Here is a 25,929-nt window from a genome sequence, read left to right as displayed (position 1 = left end):
GGTAACGTGAGGCTAGATTGATGAAAAATGAATGGATATCGCTAATAAAAGCAATAACGATTAAATAACGAGATTTCTCGTCATTGGCACTCAACGCATGGCATGAAATAACTATTTCTCGTGGCTGGCACTCAGTGTTAAACAGCCCATTTTTAACAAGGTGCTTAAAAAGTCCTTGAAATTTAAATCGACCATTTGCATTGAATGTTTTGTTCATCCATGATGAAATTGTTCTGAATCAACACTTAAAAAAAATAAAAAAATGTGACGTCACTGTCTCGCCCGCTACAAACTGCTTATCCTAATTTCTTTGCTTGCTCTAGCTGGCAAGCAGGCCAAGAATTTCCTTAAAAAAGAATTCTCAATTGTATCCTTTGAGTGACATCCTTGAAAATGAAAAATAGTGCTTGGAAAAGTACAAGTCCTTGAATTTCATTTTGCAATGTCTGTGGGAACCCTGTGATGAGTAACCTTCCCGTTGTGCTCCAGAAGGAGAGCCGGTGGAGAAGAGCAGCCACCCTACAGCCATGATGCTGACCAGCACAGTGAACCTGCTGAAGACCCTGTCTCTGTCCTCTGGGATCTATGCAGAGGTGCTGCAGACTGATGCCACGCGGACCCTCTGTGGGCTGCTGAGGATGCTGGTGGAGAGTGGAGCCAGCGATAAGTCAGGTAGTTATTCACAAGGTCCTCAAAGTGCTTAACTTTTGACCAAAAAAAGTCTAGGCCTGGAATTCCTTGAAAACAGCAATTTATTTTAACAAGGTGCTTAACTCATTCACGGCCACTAGCTCTTGCCATCTGCACTGTTTGGCGCCAGTGTTAATGACCATTTTAGCGATGTTTGCAGACCCATCGTGTGTTCTGTATTATAGCTATGGAGACAATAGTTCATTTTAGTCACAATAGTTCATTTTACAGGCATTATTGACGATATAATTGTTTGTAGTGTTGTTTGCTGGAGCCACTTTATCCAGAACGGCACAACCCCGGTCAGAGAGCGGACACAGAACAGTCCTTTGTAGTTTAATGGTATTAAAGGAGCTCCCGTCTTATACGGAGCTACTGAGCATTTTGATCCCGTAGATGGACTTGGCTGACGCGCCGTTTCTAAATGTCTGATCTGATACCAAACAGTCCTTGTCCCAATGATACAATGCAGGCAGCTTTACTTGGAAAATGATATTTATTTGCTTCACCGTGCAAACAGAATATCCTCGCTTTTGTTCCTTAAACTGATTAAATAATAATGAATACAATATCTAATTGCCTACAAACATTTCGCCCTGTGGCATGTTCGTGCGTGCGGTCAAAAACCATTGCCCTTTTCCGGGTCAAAACTCCTCCTCATACAGGTGTACCTGACGCTTAAATAAAAGAAGCGCCACCCCCTGGTCACGTAAATCCACTGCACATTAAATCCATTTTGGCCGTTACACACCGGCCCCTAATTGTTAAGGCAGGCAGACATAACAATTCAAAAAATAAATAAACAAAACAAATAAGAGCCAAAACATGTCATGGATTAAGTGCATCTACATTTCATGAACCAAACACAGTTTGGTCACCGGCCTTACAATGGTGCTACTTTTAGTCTGCAATTTCACAGACCGCACCAGACCTTGTTTGTCTGGAAAGACCTCCAGAACCCTGCCAAGTGGCCAGGACCCACGAGGAGCTGAAGAGTCCATGATGACCACAATATCACCAGCTGCCAAACTCCTTTTCCTCTGGTTCCACTTTTGCCTCTCTTGAAGCAAGGGCAAGTACTCACGTACCCATCTTTTCCAGAAGATATCTGAAAGATACTGGACTTGCCGCCATCGTCTTCTTACATACTGGTCATGTGGATCGAACACTCCAGGTGGCAAAGCTGGTTTACCCTTCAAGAGAAGAAGATGGTTCGGTGTAAGTGGCTCCAGGTCGTTGGGATCATCCGAGAGTTTGGTTATTGGACGGTCATTCAAAATGGCCTCCACTTCACAGAACACTGTATGAAGCCCATCATCATCCAACCTCTGCTGACGTAGGACAGAACTGAGAACCCTTCTCACCAGGCGGATCATCCGTTCCCAGATACCACCGTGATGTGAACCTGCCGGTGGATTAAAGCTCCAACGGATTCCAACTTGTGCCAGAATTCCATGAATCTTGTCTTGATTCAAAACGGCCAGAGCCTCCTTCAGTTCTCGTTCTGACACAATGAAATTGGTACCATTATCGGACCGTAAGTGCGCCACTTGTCCTCTCCTGCTGATAAAACGCCTCAGAGCATTGATGCATGCGTCTGTGTCCAATGACACCGCAACCTCCAGATGGATGGCCCTGCTTGCCATACAGGTAAATATGACTCCGTACCTCTTACAGGTTGATCTTCCTTTCTTCACTTCGACTGGTCCAAAGTAATCTACCCCTGTGTTGGTAAAAGGTGGTAGGTCAGGAAGGATTCTGTCTGCTGGAAGATCTGTCATCTTTTGCTCCACTGCTCTGCCATTGTAGCGTTTGCAAAAGCTGCATTCAGCGATGATCTTCCTAACAGCTGCATGGGCGTTGGTGATCCAAAATCTCTTCCTCACTTTGGACAGTGTGTGAGTCCTTCCACCATGTCCCAGATTCTGGTGTACATGCTTGAGAATGAGCATTGAAACATGCTGGTCCTTGGAGAGAATGAGCGGATGTTTAGCTTCCTCTGGCATTGATCCTCTGCTCAGTCTTCCTCCAACTCTCAAGAGTCCATCTTCAAACACTGGATCCAGCTTATATATGGGACTCTGTCGACTCACTGCTGCCTTCCCAGATGTTAAAGCAGCAATCTCTTCACTGAATCTCAGTCGCTGACAGTAGCCAACGATGGCAACCTCTGCTCTCTGCAGATCCTCCAGCGTCAAAGTGCCGCTCATAGATGTTGCTGTGAGCTTTTGACTTGCAGCCTGTTTTCTCAGACGGCTCTGTTCCAACAACATGACCCTCAACCTGAGGAACCAGGCAACTGCAGTCTTCAGCCTCTTCCAGTCTGAGAAGTAGGAAATTAGCTGGTAAGTAGGACTGGCCATGTCACCCACACTGATGGCGTTTACTGTTGCCTCCTTTTTGACCTCCTGGTCATTTGAATCCACTGAGAAGTCCAACACAGTTTTGGGCCAATCCTCTTCTGGCTTCCAAAGAAATGCAGGACCTTCAAGCCACCTGCTGCCATTCAGGAAGTCCAAGACCCTCATTCCTCTTGACGCATCGTCAGCTGGATTGTCTTTTGAACAGACATGTCTCCACTGTGAGGGTTCAGACCTTTCTCTGATGGTCGAGACCCTATTGGCTACAAATGTGTGGAAACGCCTGTCCTCATTGTTAATATACTTCAACACTGAAGTGCTGTCAGTCCAAAATACCGACTCCTCCAACTGGAACTTCAGCTCTGCCTTCAACAGTGAGTCCACTCTGACAGCAAGGACAGCAGCCGTCAACTCCAGCCGAGGAATAGTTACAGCTTTCAGTGGTGTTACTCTGGCTTTGCCAAGCAGAAAGGTAACCTGGATGTGGTTTTCCTGACTCAACATCCGGACATACGATACAGTTCCATATCCACCTTCACTGGCATCAGCAAAGTGGTGTAGTTGGGCATGTCTGACCTTCCCAAAAGCCACTGGTTTAATGCACCTATTTGCATGGAATGCAGCCAGCTGCTCCAATTCCTCCAACCACCTTTTCCATTGGTGTATGATGTCCCGTGGCAAGTCATCATCCCACCCACATCCTCTTCTGCAGAGTTCCTGCTGCATTATTTTTGCACGCAAAGTGACTGGTGCCAGGAAACCTAGACGATTGTATACGGAGCTGGCAATGGACAGCATACCACGTCTGGTGAGAGACTGTTGTTTCAACTCGATCTTGAACCTGAAAGAGTCAGTCTCCACACACCATAGTAGGCCAAGAGCCCTTTCCATTGGAAGTTTGTCTCTGTCCAGATCCAACTCCTTTAGATCCTTGGCCCTTTGCTCTGCTACGATGGACTGTAAAACACCACGACTGTTGCTGATCCATTTCTCCAAGATGAAGCCCCCCTTGCGACACAGAACAATAAGATCAGTTATCATCTGGATAGCTTCTTCTTCAGTCGCTGAGCTTTTCAAACAGTCATCCACATAGAAATTCTGCTTGACAGATTGGGTGACTTCAGCTGAGAACTCAGCCTGATTATCATCAGCAGTTTTCCTCAGGGCATAGCTTGCGCAACTAGGGGATGATGCAGCGCCAAACAGGTGCACAGTCATCCTGTACTCCTCAAGGTCCCTAGTGACATCTCCCTCTGGCCACCAGAGGAAGCGCAGAAAATCCCTGTCTTCCTCAGCGACCTTCACCTGGTGGAACATGGCTTGAATGTCACCCATGAATGCCACCGGTTCCTCTCTGAAGCGAGTTAGCACTCCAAGCAGTAAACTGGTAAGGTTAGGACCCTGCAGAAGTTCACTGTTCAGGGATGCTCCTTGGAATATGGCTCCACAGTCGAACACCACACGGAGGTTTCCTTTCCTCGGATGGTAGACACCATGGTGTGGGATGTACCACACTTTTCCTTTCTCAACATGCAGTTGTTGCTGCGGTACTTTCTCTGCATAGTTCTTCCCAATAAGCTTGTTCATGTATGCTGCATACTCCTGGTGCAAGCTTTTCTTATTTAGGAACAGTTTCCTCAAACCTTGGATCCTTTGCCTAGCGACTCCCACATTGTTGGGCAGACAGACCTCCTTGTTCCTAAAAGGCAATTTCAAACAGTACCTCCCCTCCTGAAGCACTGCTGAACTTTCCACAATTTCCAGAAACCTTAAGTCTTCTCTGGACATTTCCTTCTCCTTCACAGCTACTTCATTGAAGTCGTGATTGTACTGATTGGCCAGCATTTCTTCTAGCCTGCACACTGAGATCCTGTTGACCATAGCAGAGGGAAACTCTGTCTCCACAACACCACTGTTTCCATTCAGTGGACCATTAACGACCCATCCCAGCACCGTCCTTATAGCATACAGGCCATTCCCGTGACTGTTGATGACCTCCCAAGGTTCCAATATCTTGGGAGCGTTGGTTCCAATCAACAGGTCGACATTTGCTTTTAGGCATGGGATTTGTACGTTGGACAAATATGGCCATTCCGACAGTTCTTCAGGTGTCACCATGTTCTCAGCCGTGACTGGCATTTTCTTCTGTGTGAGAACTTCCGGAAGAACATAAAAGTCATCGCTGTCCAAACCAGCTATCTCCAACCCAGTCAAGGAGTAAGCTGGAACAACTGTCTCTTGCCCCATGGTGCTCAACAGGAAGTTGGTTCTTCTGCCTGTGATATTCAGCCTCTGCATTAGGCGTTCAGAGCAGAATGTGGCTGAGCTACCAGGGTCTAAAAAGGCGTAGGTTTGTATGATGGCATTTCCTTTTGCTGCTTTCACGTTTCACATGTACAGGGAGAATGGATAACACACACCGGTCCTTACCGGCCCCTGTATGTCCACATGTTTGCAGTGAAGTTGGTTGCTTATTGGATGGTTCCTTTAACTGTTCTGGAGAAGATGGTTGCATTTTGATGTGAAGCAGGGTGGGGTGAGTTTGACCACAGACTTTGCATATCAAGCACCTTTCGCAATCTCTGCTCATGTGACCAACACATAAGCATGCAAAGCAAACTCCCTTTTCCCTCAAAGTGTATTTTCTCCTTGTGCCTCTTTTCCTGAAGTTGTTTGCACTCCTCCAATGAGTGTGCGAGCACAGAAAAGGCATCCAGCTCTCCTAGCATTCATTGTACTTGATGTTGGTGATGTCAGCTCCTTGGCTCTCTCAGATATGTCCATGGTCGTTACTGTGGTGGCGACAATATTTCCTTTTACTCTGTTGGGTGCATATGATTTAAACCTGGTGAGAGATTTTGTGCCAACCACACCAGAATTTGGATCCTGTATGTCACCAAACAGAGGGTCAGAAAGAATACTGACGCGTCGCTCCACAAACTTGATCATATCATTGAAGTGAGCTCTTTCCTGGGTGTGTTCCATGATGCCATGAGCCGTACTCCTCCATTGCTCCCTCATCTTGAATGGCAATTTTGATATTATGGCCCTCATGTTGACAGGCATGTCCAACTCCTGCATGTACTGAAGCTCCTCCATTGCATTGCAGCAGCCACGCAAGAATAAGGAGTAGGCTTGAAGTGCCTTGACATCCTCCGATTTTATTGTTTGCCATGCCAAGGCCTTTTGCATGTAGGCATTTCCTATTTTGTACTGATTTCCAAAGTGTTCTTTAAGAAGACCCTTTGCCACTGCGTAACCACGCTCGGGAGCCATATGCTGGCAGCTACGCACCAATTCTTGTGGCTGTCCTCTTGTGAACTGCTCCAGATAATACAAAGCATCAGCTTCTGTTGCCTTTTCCTCCACTCCTTGTTCAAATGCTTTGATGAATGTTCTATATTGGAGAGGGTCACCTTCAAAGGTTGGGATATTTCGTGGTGGCAGAGACCTGGAATGCTGCTGCTGCACCAGAGCAGCAGTTATCTCATTTTGCCTCTCCATGATGGTAAGCATGTTTGCAGGTTGGTTTGAATTGATTTGAACATTATCAGTTGTTCCCATTCTGCTTTCCTGTTCCTTGTGGTTATATTGGCGGTTAGTAGCAGTGCTATGCCATTGACCACGTTCCTTTGGTCTCACATCCACAGGCTTGTTTGGTGGTATTGACAATTGTGTCAATTTACTTCATTGTGTTAATGTCCCAGGTTGATATTCTCTTGCAACAGGATTTAAGACCTTGTGGTGTTCCCTTTCAAAATAGGAATTCATTGCATTTGAAGGTGCACAAGATGAATGTTTACTTTCAGAGGAGTGCAACACGGCCAACCTTGCAGTGGTTGCAGCCAATTCAGTGTCCACCTCCAGTTGTTCCTTTTTTCTCTTCAACTGTAGTTCCTGCTCCTCCAAAGCATGTTTTTCTTTTAGAGATTCAGCACGAGCGAGAAGTGCAGCTCTATCGGCTTCAGCTAAAATCCTGGCAGATGACCTGCTACTTTTTTTTGAATATTTGCTCACAATGTTTGACACACTGTCATTTGGAGCAATACCATCATCAATTAAATGCAAATCACCTTCTTTTACTTTACCATCATTTTCATCATGTACATTCGTTATGCCTTCACTATTTGAAACCCACAGTTTTGCATTTGAAATACACTCATTGTTTGACAACATTTTTGCTTTAAACCAGGTGTCTTGTTCTTCTTTTTCATCATGTAACGTATAACCCAACAGATTGTCATGTATGCATTTCGCCTCATAACACACCTGACTCAAATCTGTTAGAGCATTCTCTACTTTTGCCCTCTCATTATTTAACATGAAACCAAGAATTGCATCTTTTATCTTGGCTGCCATGTTAAATTTACGTTTTCTGCTGGCTTCCAATTTGCCACAATGTTCTGCAACAGCCTTGGCAGTCATTTTAACGACACGTTTCCCAGTGACGTCACCGCTAGCAGCGGAGGGCACTGTGGTCTCCATGGAAACGTTTGACGTCAGTTTGCGCGTCTCCATGTTATTAGATAGTCTGAGTTAAAACGAGATGGCTGGCGAGTCGCGCAACAAAGTCGATACAAAAAGGTCCGCGTGTAAAAGTAAAATAGTCAAGTGTTATTCCACTTCAGCAACCATGGATTTATGCTCAACCCCAAGTTTACATGGCCATGCATTTATATAGCGCTATAAACATACCTCCTTGCGTTGGGTACCATGCTGTCGCTCACGGACCAGTACTCGCGGTCCAGTACTGTTCCTCAGCCAAACTTCGGATCACCACCGGTGTGTTTCCTCGTCCACGAACAGCTGCAGGCGGCTCCCCGATGCAGCAGCAAACAGTAGAATCCTCTTCCTCCACAAACGACAACAGCAGCTCCTCGTCTTCCTCCGGTGGAGATTCCCCGACGTCCCAAACGCAGCGAATCTTCCCCAGTCTCAAAACGAGAGTCCCACTGGTGCGTGGTTTTTGACTAATATTAAAGGAGCTCCCGTCTTATACGGAGGTACTGAGCATTTTGATCCCGTAGATGGACTTGGCTGACGCGCCGTTTCTAAATGTCTGATCTGATACCAAACAGTCCTTGTCCCAATGATACAATGCAGGCAGCTTGACTTGGAAAATGATATTTATTTGCTTCACCGTGCAAACAGAATATCCTCGCTTTTGTTCCTTAAACTGATTAAATAATAATGAATACAATATCTAATTGCCTACAAACATTTCGCCCTGTGGCGTGTTCGTGCGTGCGGTCAAAAACCATTGCCCTTTTCCGGGGTCAAAACTCCTCCTCATACAGGTGTACCTGACGCTTAAATAAAAGAAGCGCCACCCCCTGGTCACATAAATCCACTGCACATTAAATCCATTTTGGCCGTTACAAATGGTGTTCAAAGGATCGAAGAATGATTGAATGAGTGATATCTCAGAGTAGTTTTCATCCAGTTTGTAAGGCTGGATGAAACAATGAGTGATTTCCATCCAGTTTGTAAGGCTGGATGAAACTGAGAGATTGGGTGGTATTCTGCAACATATAAGCAGAAAACAATACAGTCATTAGCAGAGGTAAATGTCATATGTATTATACACTGCCTGCACCAGGCTGCTAGGTGACCCATATGCACGACCATGACTAGTCGCCATGCCTGGTCCATGCGGCCAACCGAGCCAATGCCAATGTTAACACGCTAATGGCAATATGCCATATAACATAACCAGCTGGCTAGCATTAGCTCAATTAGCAGCACGAACCAAACATGACACAAAGCAGCAACCCCCAAGTCATAATCATACACATAAGTCACAGCATCTTAACGAAACACAATGCAGGCTACACATGACATCTATCTAACATAAACCACAGGCACTACATTTGGAGGCTGTCTGTAACTTACTTCCTCAGGAACGCACTCTCACTCTGCAATGGAAACACAGGTGCCGGCAATTCACCACCTGTATTTAATGACCAGACTAAGGACCAATAAGGCTGTCAAGAGAGATGCCTGACTAGGACTAATAATACCCCTGGGCTGTCCAAAGAAGTGCCTGAATGGAAATAATAATGCACAGTATAACTGTTGTGAAGGATCAGATTAAACCGAATATATATATTTATTTATATATATATATTTAAATAGTGTTTGTATATCGTTTGATATCCCCTGTATATTCCTTGTACAATATGCACTGAATATCCCTTTAGTCTACTAAACAGCCCATAATAGTTTAATTCTACCATTGGACGAGAACCTGGCGCCAGGTTGCCATACCCCTAGGTTCAAGTTCAATCGTGCCGCCCAACATGTCGTGGCAAGCCCCGGTTCCGCGCAGGAATACGTCTGGCGAAATACGAATGGTACTATTTGTTCATAGCGCATATATATATGGCGCAAGTAAAGTAGAACTTTCTTTTAGTCCAGTTCTTTACCCTCCAACAGAGTGACAGACGCGAAGCCTCACCCACGACGCACGTGTGGTGTAGTAAGGCCTACTTGGCCTCAGAATAGGCATGGAGATATCGTGTGGATTAATAGTTGAATAGTCATAGTTTGGCACTATACCGTCGAGTTGGACGTATTCTATTAAGCTAATAATAGTCTATTTATGTATGGTGCATCGTTCGGTTAGAGTTATAAAGTTATCAGTACCCCCATCGTTCCTGACGTTATCTGGACGCTTAACCAGGCTGGGCAGACCCCTAGTGGTGCTTTCATCCGAGGAGCTCCGGGCCAGGGCGACTGGACCTGTATATTGGATTACTCTACCCGGACGACGGCGAGCCTTCCACGGCTTGGATTATGCTTTGGGTGCTTTGATTATTCCATGGATAACGGCCAACACTGCGGAGTGTTGGAACTACCCCCCGGAGAGGACTCCAGGTGAGACGGCGCTCTACACCAGTGAGGTCGCCTCACGTCTCTCCGTTGTGGACCGGCAGCTACCGTCCACCAGAGGGTCCAGCTGTATTCGTCTGCGGACCGAGGTTCTGTGGGCACCGTGTTCAAGACTTTGAATTCTCCCAAGAAACCGTCGGCCAGATGGGATACCGCCAGCGGCTTCTCTAACCCCCCCCTCCTACTGTCTTACAACCAGCGGGACCCCCCCCCCCCCCCCCCCTTAGTGTATCCAGCTATAATCATTTAAGTACCATCGCTATAGTTTCCTAAATATCCAGGTTGTATACTTACTCCCTGCGTAACCAGAGATTGGACATTCAATGTTGATTTACCTACGAATACTCATTTGCCATACAAGTGCATATTTCAAATCATAAGTGTAAACAAGTGAACGTTGTATATACCTTTTGCTATATTAAATATTCGATTTGTACATTTGTGTGGATTTGTTTCATCAGGTGGGAAAGTGTTCATCATACTTATATCATGTACTGGATGGCCAGAAGTTAAAGTACAAGAGGTAGTGGTATTAAATACCATATCTAACAATACAGTCAGGGAATTGTACCCCTCAGTTACAATAACAAATCGTGGGGAATTTACAACAGGCATTGTTCATAGTCCATTACTGACTAATCAGCTCATTTCTACACACTGTAGTTTGTTACATGCTACACGCTAAACATCGCCCCATTTCCGGAATAATCCAGTCTTTTTCCATAGATTGCGAGATATGACACATTATATGCAATAAGCCCAAATCGTTCTGGTTGATCCCCTGAAGCCCCAAATACTCCCAAATCAAAGGTATATACCATGTTCATATGTGTCTTCACAAAATCATCAAGGGGGGGTGGGGGCTTCATTACTTCAGGCAACCAACTTGCGCCTAGCACGCCCCTGCGGCGACGCGGCAGCGCCAGAGCGGCAGCGGCGCGCAGGTTGCCGCACGCAATCCCCCCTGTTTTAACATCGACGGTTAGCTCAACTCGTTCGCCAGCTTGCTGTGGAGCCTGCGGTCCAGTTGGTGACAAGTTCGAATCACTTAAATTTTTTATTTTTTTTTACGTTTAATTAATTTATCGCCTCTCTATATAAACGTCTTTCTTTCGCCGGTTAAGTTTAGGCATTCTTTCGGAGTTGGTTAAGGTTAGGGTTAAGTTTAGGCATTCTTTCGGAGTTGGTTAAGGTTAGAGTTTGTCTTGGAGCATGGCAATATTTCTTTCGCCGGTTAAGTTTAGGCATTCTTTCGGAGTTGGTTAAGGTTAGGGTTAAGTTTAGGCATTCTTTCGGAGTTTGTTAAGGTTAGGGTTAAGTTTAGGCATTCTTTCGGAGTTGGTTAAGGTTAGAGTTTGTCGCAGAGCATGGCAATAGAATGCAGCCTATTTCCGCTCTGCCGCTCTCTCGCTCTGCCGCGGTCACATGGGCGTCGTGGCCAATCAGAGAAACGCTGAACGCAAGTTGGTTGCCTGAAGTGTTGACGCAGTGGGGGGGTTGTTTTAACTCAAAACTGTGATCGTTCGTCGAGCATGTTTTACGTCCGGTAAAACACAAAACTGTGATCGTTACAAAAACATGTTTCAGGTTCGGTAAAATAGACATAGAATATACCTTACCTTAGGCAGAAGGTATTTCAAAAAGAATAATTCCAAGTGATCGCATCGCCATCGCGATTACCAGTGTATATGTCTATACTCGTTTATATGGGAAATACGCTTCAGCCAACAACATTTCGAGGCGATCGCTGTGTCTCTCTGTTCAGGCAGGAGGAGGAGCCCTTGCCAAAAAAATTTAATAAAAAAGGAAAACGTGTATCCACACCAAGCCATTCCAGTTCAAAGGTAGGCGATACTGCCACCTGGTGATATTGGATCGTCATTGCAATTCCAACATAGGTAGATGAATCATAGACACCTAGATGGCTCCGGCTGACCGTATAGAACGGAGATCAAAGGAAAATATCAAAGGATCAAAACCTGAGTATATTCAGGTTTTGGCGCTCAACGCATGGCGAGATAACCCGACTATACTTAGTGTAACTGAGGGGTACAATTCCCTGACTGTATTACTAGATATGATACTTACTACCACTACCTTTGTACTTAATATTCGGCCACCCAGTACTCGGCATAAATATATTATGATGAACACTGTCACGTAGATGAAACGGATCCAACACAAATGTACGAATTAGAAATAGGTCTTTATTTCTACACAGCGATGGTGTGTAGAGCAAGCACTTAATCAAATCAATCACATTTATGAATGGGAATTAGTATGCACTTTTATGGCAAGAGTATTCGTCGGTATATCAATAGAGAATGTCCAATCTCTGAAGGCGCAGGTGGTACATATACGACCTGGAATAGTTAAGGAATAACAGCAATGATACTTTAATGATTATAGAACTGGATACACTAGGGGGGAATTCCGGTCGCTTGTAAGACAACTGGAGAAGGGGGGGGGGGGGTAGAGTCTGGCTGTATCCGTCTGGCCGAGGGTATCCTGGGAGAACCCACGGTTGTGCGGCTCGGTGCCTCAGCGATCGTCGATCCACAGATGAAAGCAGTTGGACTCTCTGTGGGCCGGCTTCCTTCGGTCCACGATGGAGAGACGTGAAGCGACCTCGTCGTGTAGAGCGTCTCCTCACCTGTCGTCCTCTCCGGGGGGGGGGTTTCCAACACACAGCAGTGTTGGTCTTTATCCATAGAATAATCACTGTATACAAAGCATAATCCGTGCCTGGGAAGGCGGGCTGTCGTCGGTAGAATAATCCGGTATGCAGGTCCACTCGCTCGTCGGCTCTGGGGCTCCTCGGGTGCAGCCTCACATGGGGTCGGCCACCCTGGATAAGCAGCCAGTTCTCTGCCCGAAACGATGGGGTACTGACTACGATAGTATTCTCACCGCACGAAGCACTACATATGAATAGACTATTATTAGCTTAATAGACTACGTCCAACTCGACGATATAGTGCCAAATATGACTATTCAAATATTAATATACACGATGTCTCAATACCGATGGTAGGCCGAACTTGGCCTTACTCCCACACGTGGCGTCGCGGGGAGGCTTTACGTCTGTCACTCTATTGGAGGGTAAGAAACTGGACTAAAAAAGGGAGTCCTACTTTAGTAGCGCAGTATATATACGCACTATGAACAAATAGTACCGTTAGTGGTGCGGTAGCCAGATTCCTACGCGGAACTAGGACTTGTTCGTACATGTTGAGCGGTACGTTTGAACTGGGTCTGGGGGGTATGGCAGCCTGGCACCAAGGTCTCGACCAATAGTAGAATGGAGACTATTATGGGATGTTCAGTAGGCTAGAATGGATATTCAATGCATATTGTACAAGGAATATACAAGGGATATCAGGGAATATTAGAGAATATACAAATATAATTAAATATATATATATAAATAAATATATATATTCGGTTTAATCTGGCCCTTCACAACACTTAGGTATGGCCGTGAAAGAGTTCAAAAGTCCTTGAAATTCAAATCAACCATTCACATTGAAAGTTTTGTTCATCCATGATAAAATTGTTCTGAATCAAGAAATATCTTCTTTTTTTTTATCTAAAGTGTAACTAATTGTCGGAAATTAGTTTTAAGCCATAAATTATGGATCAGATTTTCTTTCAATAAAAAAAACAGCATTTAAAAGTGAAAGTCCTTGACACTGAAAAGTAATTTTTTTTTATTATGACTCATGCTTTTGGCAAATAAATTAAACAAAAGCATTTTTGTGACCTTTTTACACAGGTAGTGTTGCTTAGTGCACGTGCCAAGTGGACAAAAGAACAACACTGACGACTAGATTTCAGTTTATTTCTCTTTATTTAATTTGCCTGGCCCCGTCTCTGTCCTCCCAGGCTGCCCGTCCCACAGGCTGGTCTCCCGGGAGCAGCACAGGAGCTGGTGCACGCTGGGCTTCATCCGCAGCATCGCCCTCATGCCCCAGATGTGCAGCACCCTCAGCACCTCTGCGTGGATCGGCCTGCTCATCAGGATCGTCGAGGGACACCAGTCCTTCAACGCCATCACTCTGCAGAGACAGGTGGGTTATTTCTAGGGATGTCCCGATCGCCTTTTTTTGCTCCCGATCCGATCCCGATCATGTGATTTTAAATATCTATCAATCCGATCGTTTCCGATCCGATCTTTCACATTAGTAATCAATTTTGACGCATTTTTGTCAAACTGGCAGAGCGAGACAAGCCCCTCTGTTGCCTATAGTCCGGGGCGCGAGCGCGGAGGCTTTTGTTATTACATTCACCCTGAGAAATGTGCTTCTGCTTCATATGAGAAATATTAAAAGTTTCAATATATGTTTGCACATTAGTATACATTCAGTGTTCGACTTACGTAATGGTCCATTCTGGTCTGAAACGCCGACGATAATCCTCAGTCACGTTATCCTCCAGGTGAAAAGTTAGTCTGAAAACTTCGCCTCCAGCCTGTCCTCCTTGCAAACATTGCAACTGGCTTGACTTTCTATTTTAAAATGCTTAGTTCCAAACCTCTGACATTAAGTCTAGCTGCTCAAGTCAGTGGATATTAACCGTGTTTCGGGAGCGACGTGTTGTTGTGGCAGAACACCGGTCTAAATTAAAGGGAATGTGTTTGTTGCAACGGTGTAAATTAAAGGGAATGTGTTTGTTGTGGACAATTATTCTGCTCTGTGTGACAATAAATACATTAATGATGATATATTATATGTAATTTAAAACCAAAACTAAGGCCTCCGTATGAGTTTAAGATGTGGACATGGTCATGTTTGTTGAATAATTTTTTTTTTTTTGACTGCCGATTTTTATTATTTTTTTTCCCGATCCTCGATCCTCTGAAAAGCACGTGATCGGCGCCGATCACGTGATCGGATCGGGACATCCCTAGTTATTTCCTCCGTGGTTGAGAGTACCGGTAACTGAGTATTTCTAAGTACAATTTCGAGGTACTTGCACTTTACTTTGCACTTTTACTCCACTACATTTCAAAGGATATATTGTACTTTTTAACTCTACTACATTTATCTGAACCCATCTGTTACTACTGTAGTTACTTTGAAGAAAAATATTTTGCAGAAAAAATGGCAAATATATGACGATAATGGTCTTTCAAATTTGAAGCCTGCCAACTTCAAGAGGACGTAATCAGAGCAGCATAACTGGACCACATACCACTTTAACAGGACCTTTTTATTTTATTTTTTTTAACTTTTATTTATAGCATTTTCAGCTTTTTCTGGCCACCCAGGAACGATAGAGGGAGAACGAGAGGAGAGGTAGGGAAGACATGCGGCAAATGGTCGCAGGAGTGGGAAACGAACCCGGGACGACCGCTGGGGCGGCTAAGTGGCGCAGTGGGCAAGGCGCTCGCCACTAATGTAGGAGATGCTGGGTTCGAGCCCAGCTCTCGGCATTGCTACCAGCTTGGCTGGTCGTTCATACTAACGCAATTGGCAGTGTTAGGGGTGGGAAGCTGGTGGGTGGGGATCGGACGTTGTGGACAGCGACTTCTACAAGTCGGTTGGTGCGCCTGTGCAGCAGAATCAGGAAGCAACGGGGGCGGCGTGACCCTCCCACGCAGACCCTTGCCGCTGAGAGATCGCGCTGTACAGGTGAAAAGATGCGACGGCTGCCTCCTCGTGTACCGGAGGGGACACGTGATGCAAGGCTTCGTCCACATTGCAGCCGGCCTGTGGGAGGCATGGCCTAACAGCGTTCGAGACAGGGGAGGGTAGAATTGGACAATACGAAATTGGGATGGGAGAAAAATAGAAAAATGGGAGAAAAAGTAGATACAAAAAAAAGTACGTTCAATATCAATTACTTTTACTTAAGCAGAATTCTGAATGGAGGACTTTTACTTTTACCAGAGTATTCATTTATCTGGGTATTTCTACTTTTACTTAAGTAAAGGAAATGTGTACTTCTTCCACCGCTGGTTATTTCCCTGCCGAGTCATGCTGTACATTCAACAGATGCAGTTCCAGTCAGTTCAGTAAGTTAACCCCCGTGAAACCTCTCTTGTTTCCCAGATCCTCGCTCTGCGTCTCCTGCAGGCAGTGCTGCCGTCCTGGGACAAGACGGAGCGCTCGCATGACATGAAGTTCCTGGTGGAGAAACTGTTTGGCTTCCTGGGCAGTCTGTTGAGCACCTGCTCCTCGGACCTGCCGCTGCTCAGAGGTAGAATCACACGCTGCGTTCAGGTGGTACTCGGTAAAGGTCAGCAGTCTTTTAAGCACCTGCTCAGAGTTAGAGTCACACGCTGCGTTCAGGTGGTACTCTGTAAAGGTCAGCAGTCTGTTAAGCACCTGCTCAGAGGTAGAGTAACACGCTGCGTTCAGGTGGTACTCTGTAAAGGTCAGCAGTCTGTTAAGCACCTGCTCAGAGGTAGAGTCACACGCTGCGTTCAGTTGGTACTCGGTAAAGGTCAGCAAGTCGGGACCAATGAGACCAAAGCAGCGATTTTAACTATTATTCAACTATTGTTTTTCTTTATGCATGTGGTTTGATTGCACTACAGGAATCGCAGTAAGCCAATATCATATTACTGATGATATTATATGATGCTTACCACTTATATTTATGACTTGATTAGCCACTGGATTACAACTTCCTGGTGGTAAACTGGGATGTAAATCACAAGTTTCATCACAATACAATATTATATCGATTCTTTGGACAACCATACGATATTTGCTGATATCACAAAGTCTGCCACGATACGATTTCAATAAAAAAATTATTCAGGGGCCTGTGATCAATATGAGACGATATCATATGCCTATTTAACACTGTCATTCTGTAGATGTAAACAAAAATAAACACACACACACAAAATAGCAAATGGAAAGCATCTCAACACTAAAAGTAATGAATGTATTACTCATGAATAGTATTTACATTTCTAAAACAGTATTACAAATAGAGAAAAAATATGATCTCACTGTCTGGTCCCACAGCTCTCCAGCCTCATGAAATCCAAAATATTTCTCATTTGTCTTTTTCGTGGCCGCTTGCCATTATCTGCCTGATGCCGCTAGCTAGTAGCTAGCATAAATGTGTAGAAGGAGGTGCGTTTGGACGGAAATGGTAAAACTGACATGCCATGGGAATTTCAAAATAAAGGCATTTGAACTTTGCATCAATGACATTTGATCATTGAATCACATTTTGTTACATCCCTAGTGGAAAACTGAGGTTTCTATTATTAACTCGATGAGAGCCAACCAAATGTAGTAATAAATCCCACTAAAGCTACATTTCATCTGGAAAAGCAGTTTGAGAAAAGGATGCACTTTCTGTAACATGCATTGGTTTAATCCCCGTCCCCTGCTTACAGAGGGTTCCCTGCGAAGGAGGAAGTCCCGCCCTCAGGCTTCTCTTACGGCCACCCACAGCAGCACATTGGCTGAAGAGATCGTCGCCGTCCTGCGCACGCTGCACTCTCTGGGCCAATGGAACAGCCTCATTAACGAATACATCAACTCTCAGCTCAGCTCCATCGGGGATGTCATGGCTGGTCGCCATTCTGAAGTGGTAAGTGCTGGTGCACTGTACTGACTTACCTCAAACCCGCCCTCTTTTCTTGATCCTCCAATCACAACTGTTGCTCCACTCGGACGCAACAGTTGTGATTGCATGATCAAGAAAGTAGATTTTTTTTTCTGTCAATAGTGTGTATTATCATGATACATGATTTTCCAATCATTTGGAATGACAAATTCACAGGCATATTTCACATAATTATGATAAGATAAGATATTCTTTTATTGATCCCCTTGGAGAAATGCGGGCGTCATAGCCGCATGGGGGGAGGGAGCTAGTACAGGTATGGGCGGGGTAATAGTAGAAAGACATAAATATAGGCAAATAACTTTATCTGAATATAAAAAATAGAATGAACTCTATGAGAAAAGTAAACCGTGTAATCAAAGGTGCAGGTGAGGGTCTGTATATCAGTCATATTATACGTTACAATAAATATCTGCAATAAAGAATTAGAATCCGGTACATGGTTCAGTCTACATGGTCCTCATTCCGAATGACCGGGGAAACTGTACACATAGCATCTTTTAGTATTCGATGGCACTGAGCGGTTCCTCTACGACTCTAGACACAAGTCCTCCCTCTATCCTCCTTCCCAGTCCTTCCTGGAGGAGTATTGCCCAGACTCCGAGGGCCCCAGGGTGGGCAACCTGATGGCAGTGCTGGCGGTGATCGGGGGGATCGACGGGCGCCTCCGGCTCGGGGGCCAGGTCGTCCACGAGGAGTATGGCGAGGGAACGGTCACCCGCATCACCCCGAAAGGACGCATCACGGTCCAGTTCCACGAGATGAGGACCTGTAGGGTTTGTCTCCTCAGCCAGCTGAAACCGGTATGGAAAGTGTTTCTTGTTTGCACTTGATTTGATTTTATATTTATTTATCTCGAACTTAACTCATTCAGCGCCAGTCACGAGAAAAGTCGGGTTAACTCGCCAACCGTTCAGCGCCAATCACGAGAAAACTCGGGTTTTAATCGTTATTTATTTTATTAGCTATATCCATAGATTTTTCATCCACCCAGCCTGATGTTATCATTGGGAATGGGTCTGAGCTCGCTAAAGGGCAAATACCGCCAACCTACGCCTTCCAGCCGGTGCACTCTATTCGAAATGGTGTAGCTTATTTTCTGGGCCGATCTGAGCCGTGCGGGCAGGGTTTAAATACTCCGGCAGGACTAGCATTTACAACGTTACATCTGCGATGCTGCCCCCCCCTTCATATGCAATGCCGGGCAATGTGGGACGGACCTCCACATGCAGTATTTTGAATGGCGATCAGATAATTGGATTATTTCTTTTGCATTACATCAAAGACCAGATAAGGACTATATATATAAAATCTTGCGTTGATCTGATATTTCTTTCTACCGCGATTGAAGCTGTCTGTGTGTGGCTGTTTACCGTTGGGTGCAGGAGGTGGGGGGGGGAGCGCCGCGCTACGAGGGCCATTTCATGTATGCATGAGGAAGGATAATAATGATGATCTAGCGTTGATTTCAGGAAGATTCGATAATCAGGCGAAAAATTACAACGTGTTTAGTGTATTCCACTAAAACGCTATCGCGTCTTTTCCTGGGATTACTAAGAATCACAAACTATACTCATATTCAAAACGGTATAAAACGGAAATGTATGGATTAAAAAACAATCTGTTTTGTGCATGTTGACTGGAAGCAACTCACTGACAATCGACGGGTGTATTAGACCCATAGCTATAATATAAGATATATTTTAAGCACTCGCAAATCTCGCAGTCTCCCCATTGATTAAAGCGATGGCGTTCTAGCGCTCCCTGGCTCATTAAGCGATGGCGCTGGATGAGTTAACAAATGTACAAATCACAGTAAAGACTAAATGTAAACGTAAACAAATGAGTCTTCATCCATAGAAAAACAAACGAGTGAGTTGGAGAAGGGGCAGAAGGAAGCTTATCTAGTCCTGCCCCTTTCTTACAATATCATAACATTTCAAAAAAAATTATCTTACTACCTAAAAGAAAGAGAGAATTATAATAAATAAAATAAGGTTAAAAAAACAAGACAACCATTATTTTTTGTTTTGAAGAAATACAAACATTCCCTGAGAGCAATAATCTATAGTTCCTCAGATCTGTATTTGTCTATCGGTTTTTTTTGGTATCTATTTTTTAACTGTACAACGTTATTGCTCTGTTTCGTAGTCCATTCCACAAAGCTACCCCACAAACTGAAACGCACATGCTTTTAACACTTTGAATGCCACTCACGGCTTTTCTCGGGTTTACCCCCCGATCGTTGAATGCCCATCACGAGAGTTTCTCGTTATTTTTTATTTATTTTTTATTAGCGATCTGAAATCATATTGCATCAAGCGAGCCTACCGTTGGAGATCCAGGCACCGCCGGCGCTCAGATGTGAAAAAAGCACCCCCTATCGTCTCCCAGATGGTAAATCACCCTTTTGGATTGGACTCAATGAAAGTGAATGGGAGAAAGGATTTCTGACTCCACATTTTACTTCTCACTGATGTAACCGGGGTCTACCAGAGTTCATTCTGGAGCCTTGGTGCCGCGGCGAATATGTGTTTTACTGTATACACGATGGATCAATCAAATGAGCGATTTTTTCGAATGGCGATCGGAAATTGGAATAAACCATTTGGATACCGTCTGACCTCAGGTAAGGAATCTATGTTATCAGTCTTAGGATAATCGGACTCGTTTTTACGGATATATACCGGTAAGCGTTTCCCCTATATGTGATATAGCTGTTTTGACTGTAAAAGCCATCAGGAAATAAGAGCAGCGATTATCAGCGCGCGGCACGAGCGTGCGTGCACACACATAATACTATCGATCATCTAGCGTTTATTTGAAAGCGATTCATAAATAGGCCGACAAATGACAACGTTCTGGAATATTCCAGTAAAAGACGATTATCATAGAATGGGTTGTTTTTTTCCGTGAAAACGAGTGATTTTCAAAATGCTATCGAACGGAAATGAAGCGATAAAAAAACAATCTGCCTTGACAATGTTGACTGGAAAATGAGTCTTTGATAAGCGACGGGCAGATTAGACACATAGCCATAATTTAAAACATAGATTATGCGATATTAAGTTAACATTGGAGTGGGTTGGGCGGCTATGTGGCGTAGTGGGCAAGGCGCTCGCCACGAATGACGGAGACGCTGGGCTTGCCTGTTCGAGCCCAGCGCTCCACATTGCTTTCAGTTTAGCTGGTCGTTCATACTAATACACATTGGCCGTATTAGGGGGTGGGAAACTGATGGGTGGGGATCTGGCGTTGTGGACAGCGACTCCTACAGGTCGGTTGGTGCGCCTGCGCAGTAGAATCAGGAAGTGTCGGGGGCAGCGTGAGCCTCCCACGCGTTACTCCTCGCCACTGAGAGATCGAGCTGCGCAGGTGAAAAGATGCGACTGCTGTTACCTCAAGTACCGGAGGGGACTTGTGCTATGTATGACTTAGTCCACATTGCAGCCGGCTTGTGGGAGGCAAGAAAATACGAAATTGGGATGGGAGAAAATATAGAAAATGGGAGAAAAAGTTGATAAAAAAAAAACATTGGAGTGGGTTTAGGCATTCAAGGGGGTAAAAAGGAAAACACAGCTGGCTCCCAAAGTAAGAGTGGTGCGGACAAGGCGGCTAGGTGGTGCAGTGGGCAAGGCGTTCACCACAAATGCAGGAGACGCTGGGTTCGAGCCCAGCTCTCCGCATTGCTATCAGCTTGGCTGGTCGTTCATACTAATACAATTGGCAGTATTAGGGGGTGGGAAGCTGATGGGTGGGGATCGGACGTTGTGGACAGGGACTCCTACAGGTCGGTTGGTGCGCCTGCGCAGCAGAATCAGGAAGCGACGGGGGCGGCGTGCCCTCCAAACGCAGACCCCCGACGCTGAGAGATCGCACTGTGCAGGTGAAAAGATGCGACTGCTGCTTCCTCGAGTACCGGAGGGGACACGTCACGTGATGTAAGGCTTAGTCCACATTGCAGCCGGCTTGTGGGAGGCATGGCCTAACAACGTTCAAGACGGGAGGGTAGAATTGGACGATACGAAATTGGGATGGGAGAAAAATAGAAAATGGGAGAAAAAGTAAATAAAAAAAAAGAGTGGTGCGGACAGTAGGATATTTTAAGTCAAGTTTCCCCCATTAAATCATCATTTTCCTCTCTGTCCATGAACATCTTTTCTATATTACCTGGCAATGAATTGCTTCTGGCTATAAACGAGATTTGAAATTGGCCTTGTGTACCCAGAAGTCATTGGATGTCTTCTGTTTCCCCCTCAGCTGCCAGTAGTCTCCTTCAGTGTGCAGAACCTGCCCTTCACAGAGCCGATGCTGGCGGTGTGGGCTCAGCTGGTCAACCTGGCGGGTAGCAAGCTTGAGAAACAGCGCATGAAGAAGTCCCTCAGCCGAGGGCTGACAGGTAACACAGGCAAGAGGTCCACCTGATGATCACGTCAGCGAGTCATGAAGCTGATCCAATGATCTTGCTTTATTCCCATCCACACATGTGATCATGCACGCTCCACACACACACGCACACACACGGTCTCTTTCTTTCTTGATGTCTCCCGCTCTCCTGAGTATAGTGTGCATCTTTGACCGGCACTAATGAGGTCTATATCTGCTCGGCTCCCCAGGCAGTCTGGGAGGCTGCCCCTGTGAATGGTTCCGTTTGTTCCCAGTCAGTATCCAGGCCACCGAGCTCCATGTGTTTATACCTCTGGGTGGGAAATAAATGCCAGCCAGCAGTCATTATGCTGGTCTGTGACTGGTGCGTTTTGTGTCTCGTGTACCAGACACAGGGTTCGCACAAGGTCCTTGAAATAAATTTTTGACAAAAAAAAGTCAAGGCCTGGAATTCCTTGAAAACAGCCCATTTTGGGCCGCCGGGAAGCGCAGCGGACTAAGCGTCTGCCTACCACCGCAGAGCCAGTGGGATCGAATCCAGCTGCCGCCGTACCTCCAGCTTGGTCGGTCGTCCATACTGACACAATTGGCAGTGTCAGCGGGTGGGAAGCCGGTGGGGTGGGTCCTGGTCGTTGTAAACAGCGACTCCTACAGGTCTGTCGGGGCGCGTCAATACTTTTACCAACGGATTTCCAGTTCCGCGTGCGCGTTCTGCAATCTGATTGGCCACTGACGTTTCTGGTCATGTGACATGTGCGCCAATCGTGTGACGCCTGTTTCTATCACTGGTTAAGCTTAGGCACTCTTTCGAAGTTGGTTAGAGTTTGTCTTAGAGCAGGGCGATAGAACACCAGCCCTTATTCCAAACTCTAACCTTAACCAACTTCGAAAGAGTCGCCTAAGCTTAACCAGTGATAAACTAGGCGTTAGGTAGTTTGCAGGCTGTTCGAGGCGGAAATAGGCGCAAAAACAGGCGTCACGAGATTGGCGCACATGACCAGAAATGTCAGTGGCCAATCAGATCGCAGAACGCGCACGCGGAACTGGAAATCCGTTGGTAAAAGTATTGACGCGGTTGGGGCGCCTGCTCAGCGAGGAAGGGATCTGGGTGAGGTAGTGTGATCCTCCCACGTGTTACACTTACCCAATGAGTAAGTCAGGTGAAAAAAAGCGGCTGGCTGCCTCCACATGTATCGGAGGAGACATGTGATAGGCTTCAACCCTCCCTAGACCGGCAAGTGGGGGGCATATGTGCGCAACGACAAGGGGGGGGGGGGGGGGGGGGAATTGGCATAACGACTACATTTGGATGGGAGAAAAACAGAAAAAGGAGGAGAAAAAGTAGAAAAAAAAGCAAATTTTTTAACAAGGTGCTTAAAAAGTCTTTTAATTTCTTGAAATTTTGCAATGTCTGTGGGAACCCTGCAGACACAGCTGAAGGTTGACAGCAATTGTTTTGGAATTTCTTTTCTAACCTCTGAAAAGTCCAAATAAAATGATATTTTTTTGTATTGGATACATTTTCCAATGTCTTCTCTTCTTTTTCAAAAGTGTCCCTGTCCAACGGATGTGACGATGTAATCCGTTGTACCTTTTGTCTTCCTTCAGCTGACCAGGTGGACCTCCATCTGCTCCGCTGCCAGCAGCTGAGGCTGTACATTCTGAAGGCAGCGCGCGCCCTGCTGTCTCACCAAGACAAACTCCGACAGATCCTCTCCCAGCCCGCCGTCCTGGATTCGGGGTCCAACCCCGTCGGTAAGAGGTTTGGGTATTTGTTTGGTATTAAATGTTTCGCTACCGACGCCTCTCCTCCCCCACCGATACTTCTGTCAAGATACCGTGTGAATAAAAACCTTATAGTCTAATTTGTTCCCTTTTTTTAGGCCAACTATGATTCTATGAAAGACTTCACCTCATATCTTTACTAATATGTACAAATATGAAGAGGTTTGTGTTGATTCGGCAGTCAGATATAACACCAGTGGTGATTGGCTGCAAAGAAATCTAATTATTATTATTTTTCTTTACATTTTAAAGGAACACGCCAACATTATGGGAAATACCGCTTACCGTCTTCTCCAGAGTCAAACAAGAAGATAGATACCAATTTCCTCTCTGTGCATTCAGTAGAAAGCTACAATCTATCTTAGCTTAGCACAAATTAATGAAAGTGGATACGGACCAGCTAGCCTAGCTTTTGGCCAAAAACACCTCTCCCAGAGTTTTAAGCTGGTGGTCCGTATGGGCTTCCTTCATTCAGCTGGATAGCTTTCACCTGAATGGCGTCCATCTTCTTGTCTGACTCAAGAGCACATTTCCCAAAATGTAGTCGTGTTCCTTGTATGTAAAGAAAAATAATAATAATTTGATTTCAGAAAACGGTGTCTACCCGGTATCTTTCCTCGGTTGAGGAAAAACTGTACCAAATTTTGATTATTTATGGAACACGCCAACAGAAGTTGCCTTCGTAACGGCACATGGGGCAGGAGCCTATCTCCTGTTTTCGTAGCGTGAGGCAGCTTGATGTACAAGTACACCCCTTGGACATGTCACATGACGCTAGTATGTCGCAAGGACTTCCCCCCCAAACCAACCCTTGATGCTGAGTGTCAAGCAGGGAGGCTATGGGTACCATTTTTTAAATAGTCTTTGGTATGACTCGGCCGGGGCTTGAACTCCCAGCCTCCCGAACTCAGGGCGGACACTCTACCCACGAGGCCACTGAGCCAACAGCATGTTCCATAAATAATCAAAATTTGGTACAGTTTTTCCTCAACTGAGGAAAGATACCGGGTAGGCACCGTTTTCTGATACCCCGGTCCTAGTGAGACCCCGTGGTCTGAAAGGAAGGGGGAGGTTTGCATGGATGGATGATGCGTCATCACACAGTCAGCTGAGATGGGACTCGGTGCTCAGGTGCAGAGAGGAAACCTAATGAAACACAATGACCTTCATTAGGGCTGGGCGATATGGAAAAAAATCATATCGCGATAACGATATGATAATTTTATTTTATTTCTCGATATCGATAATTATCGAATTGTTATAAGTATTAAAAAAAAAAAAAAAAAATTTACAACAGATGTATGTTTATTTTGCAGCAATTCTTTGTCATTGCCGCCATCTTTAGTGTTACATCCCCTCACACTCCAGTTCTCAGGCTGCAGCTGGTTTAAAAGCTAAAGTAAACCGGCTTCTCTGCTGGCTGTGGCTCCAGAGGAGTTGAACAGTTCTGGCTCTGCTAGTTTATTTTCGATCTTTTGGCGCTTTTTTGGTGGACAAACCACCGCACATGTGCACTGTGACTCGTGACTGGAGTCTAGTTCTGCTAGCACACATAGCCTACTGTGTACAGACGGTTTCAAAATGTATTTTAAATTAGAAAGCAAACAAAATAAATGGACAAGAGAAAAAGAAATCTGAATTTGGTCAGTATTGTCATTTGGACAAGCAAAGCCATTACTTTAAGTTGCAGGCAAGAAAGACAAGTCTGTCCACTGTCTCTGGTTTTAAAACTGCCATGTTGCAGGAAAAAAAAAAAAAAAAAAAAAAAAACGATTTTTCGATTTTTTTTTTAATTTCGATATTCGATATCGATTATTAAAATATATCGCGATATTTATCGTTATCGTTATATCGCCCAGCCCTAACCTTCATATCCCTACGGTGTCGAGGGGTGAGAGTGTGATTAAAATGACTGAGCAACTCGGCTCGTAACTAGAGCAGGTTAGTTTTCTATACAATACGGCCCCCGGCTCTACGCACTCAACGGCTGATTGATTAACCAGTCTGCTGACACTGTCTACACCTAGAGATGTCTGCGGGGGACTTGTGTGTGTGGGGATGACTCAAAGGAAGCCTTGATCTTGCATTGTAACATTCAATATCCTCTGATGGCATCACGGCAGGAGATATTCAAACGAATTTACTCTCAATAACCTTCAAACTTAATGAATGCGTGTGAAAAGGTTTAGAGCCTTAGGATATGTGTGATTATGTGCAAAATAAT

The 25,929-nt window shown here is 45.2% G+C and overlaps 1 protein-coding gene across 4 annotated transcripts in view; it reads left to right on the top strand.

The window, feature by feature from the left end:
• Window positions 1–25,929, top strand: part of herc2 (HECT and RLD domain containing E3 ubiquitin protein ligase 2) — a 190,210-nt gene that overhangs the window by 78,567 nt on the left and 85,714 nt on the right. For 3 of the 4 annotated variants that reach the window (XM_084309199.1, XM_084309201.1, XM_084309198.1), the window contains exons 38-44: window positions 490–672; window positions 13,827–14,011; window positions 15,995–16,142; window positions 17,302–17,498; window positions 18,107–18,337; window positions 21,795–21,933; window positions 23,529–23,675. In XM_084309199.1, coding sequence (XP_084165325.1) covers window positions 490–672; window positions 13,827–14,011; window positions 15,995–16,142; window positions 17,302–17,498; window positions 18,107–18,337; window positions 21,795–21,933; window positions 23,529–23,675 — 1,230 coding nt within the window. The remainder of the gene's footprint in view (window positions 1–489; window positions 673–13,826; window positions 14,012–15,994; window positions 16,143–17,301; window positions 17,499–18,106; window positions 18,338–21,794; window positions 21,934–23,528; window positions 23,676–25,929) is intronic. The other variant, XM_084309200.1, reaches the window with a different exon arrangement.

The sequence above is a fragment of the Notolepis coatsorum genome, assembly GCF_963971535.1.
Source record: "Notolepis coatsorum genome assembly, chromosome: 2".
NCBI lineage: Eukaryota > Metazoa > Chordata > Actinopteri > Aulopiformes > Paralepididae > Notolepis > Notolepis coatsorum.
Note: the sequence above shows the minus strand (reverse complement) of the source record. Positions and strands in the feature narration are given on the sequence as shown.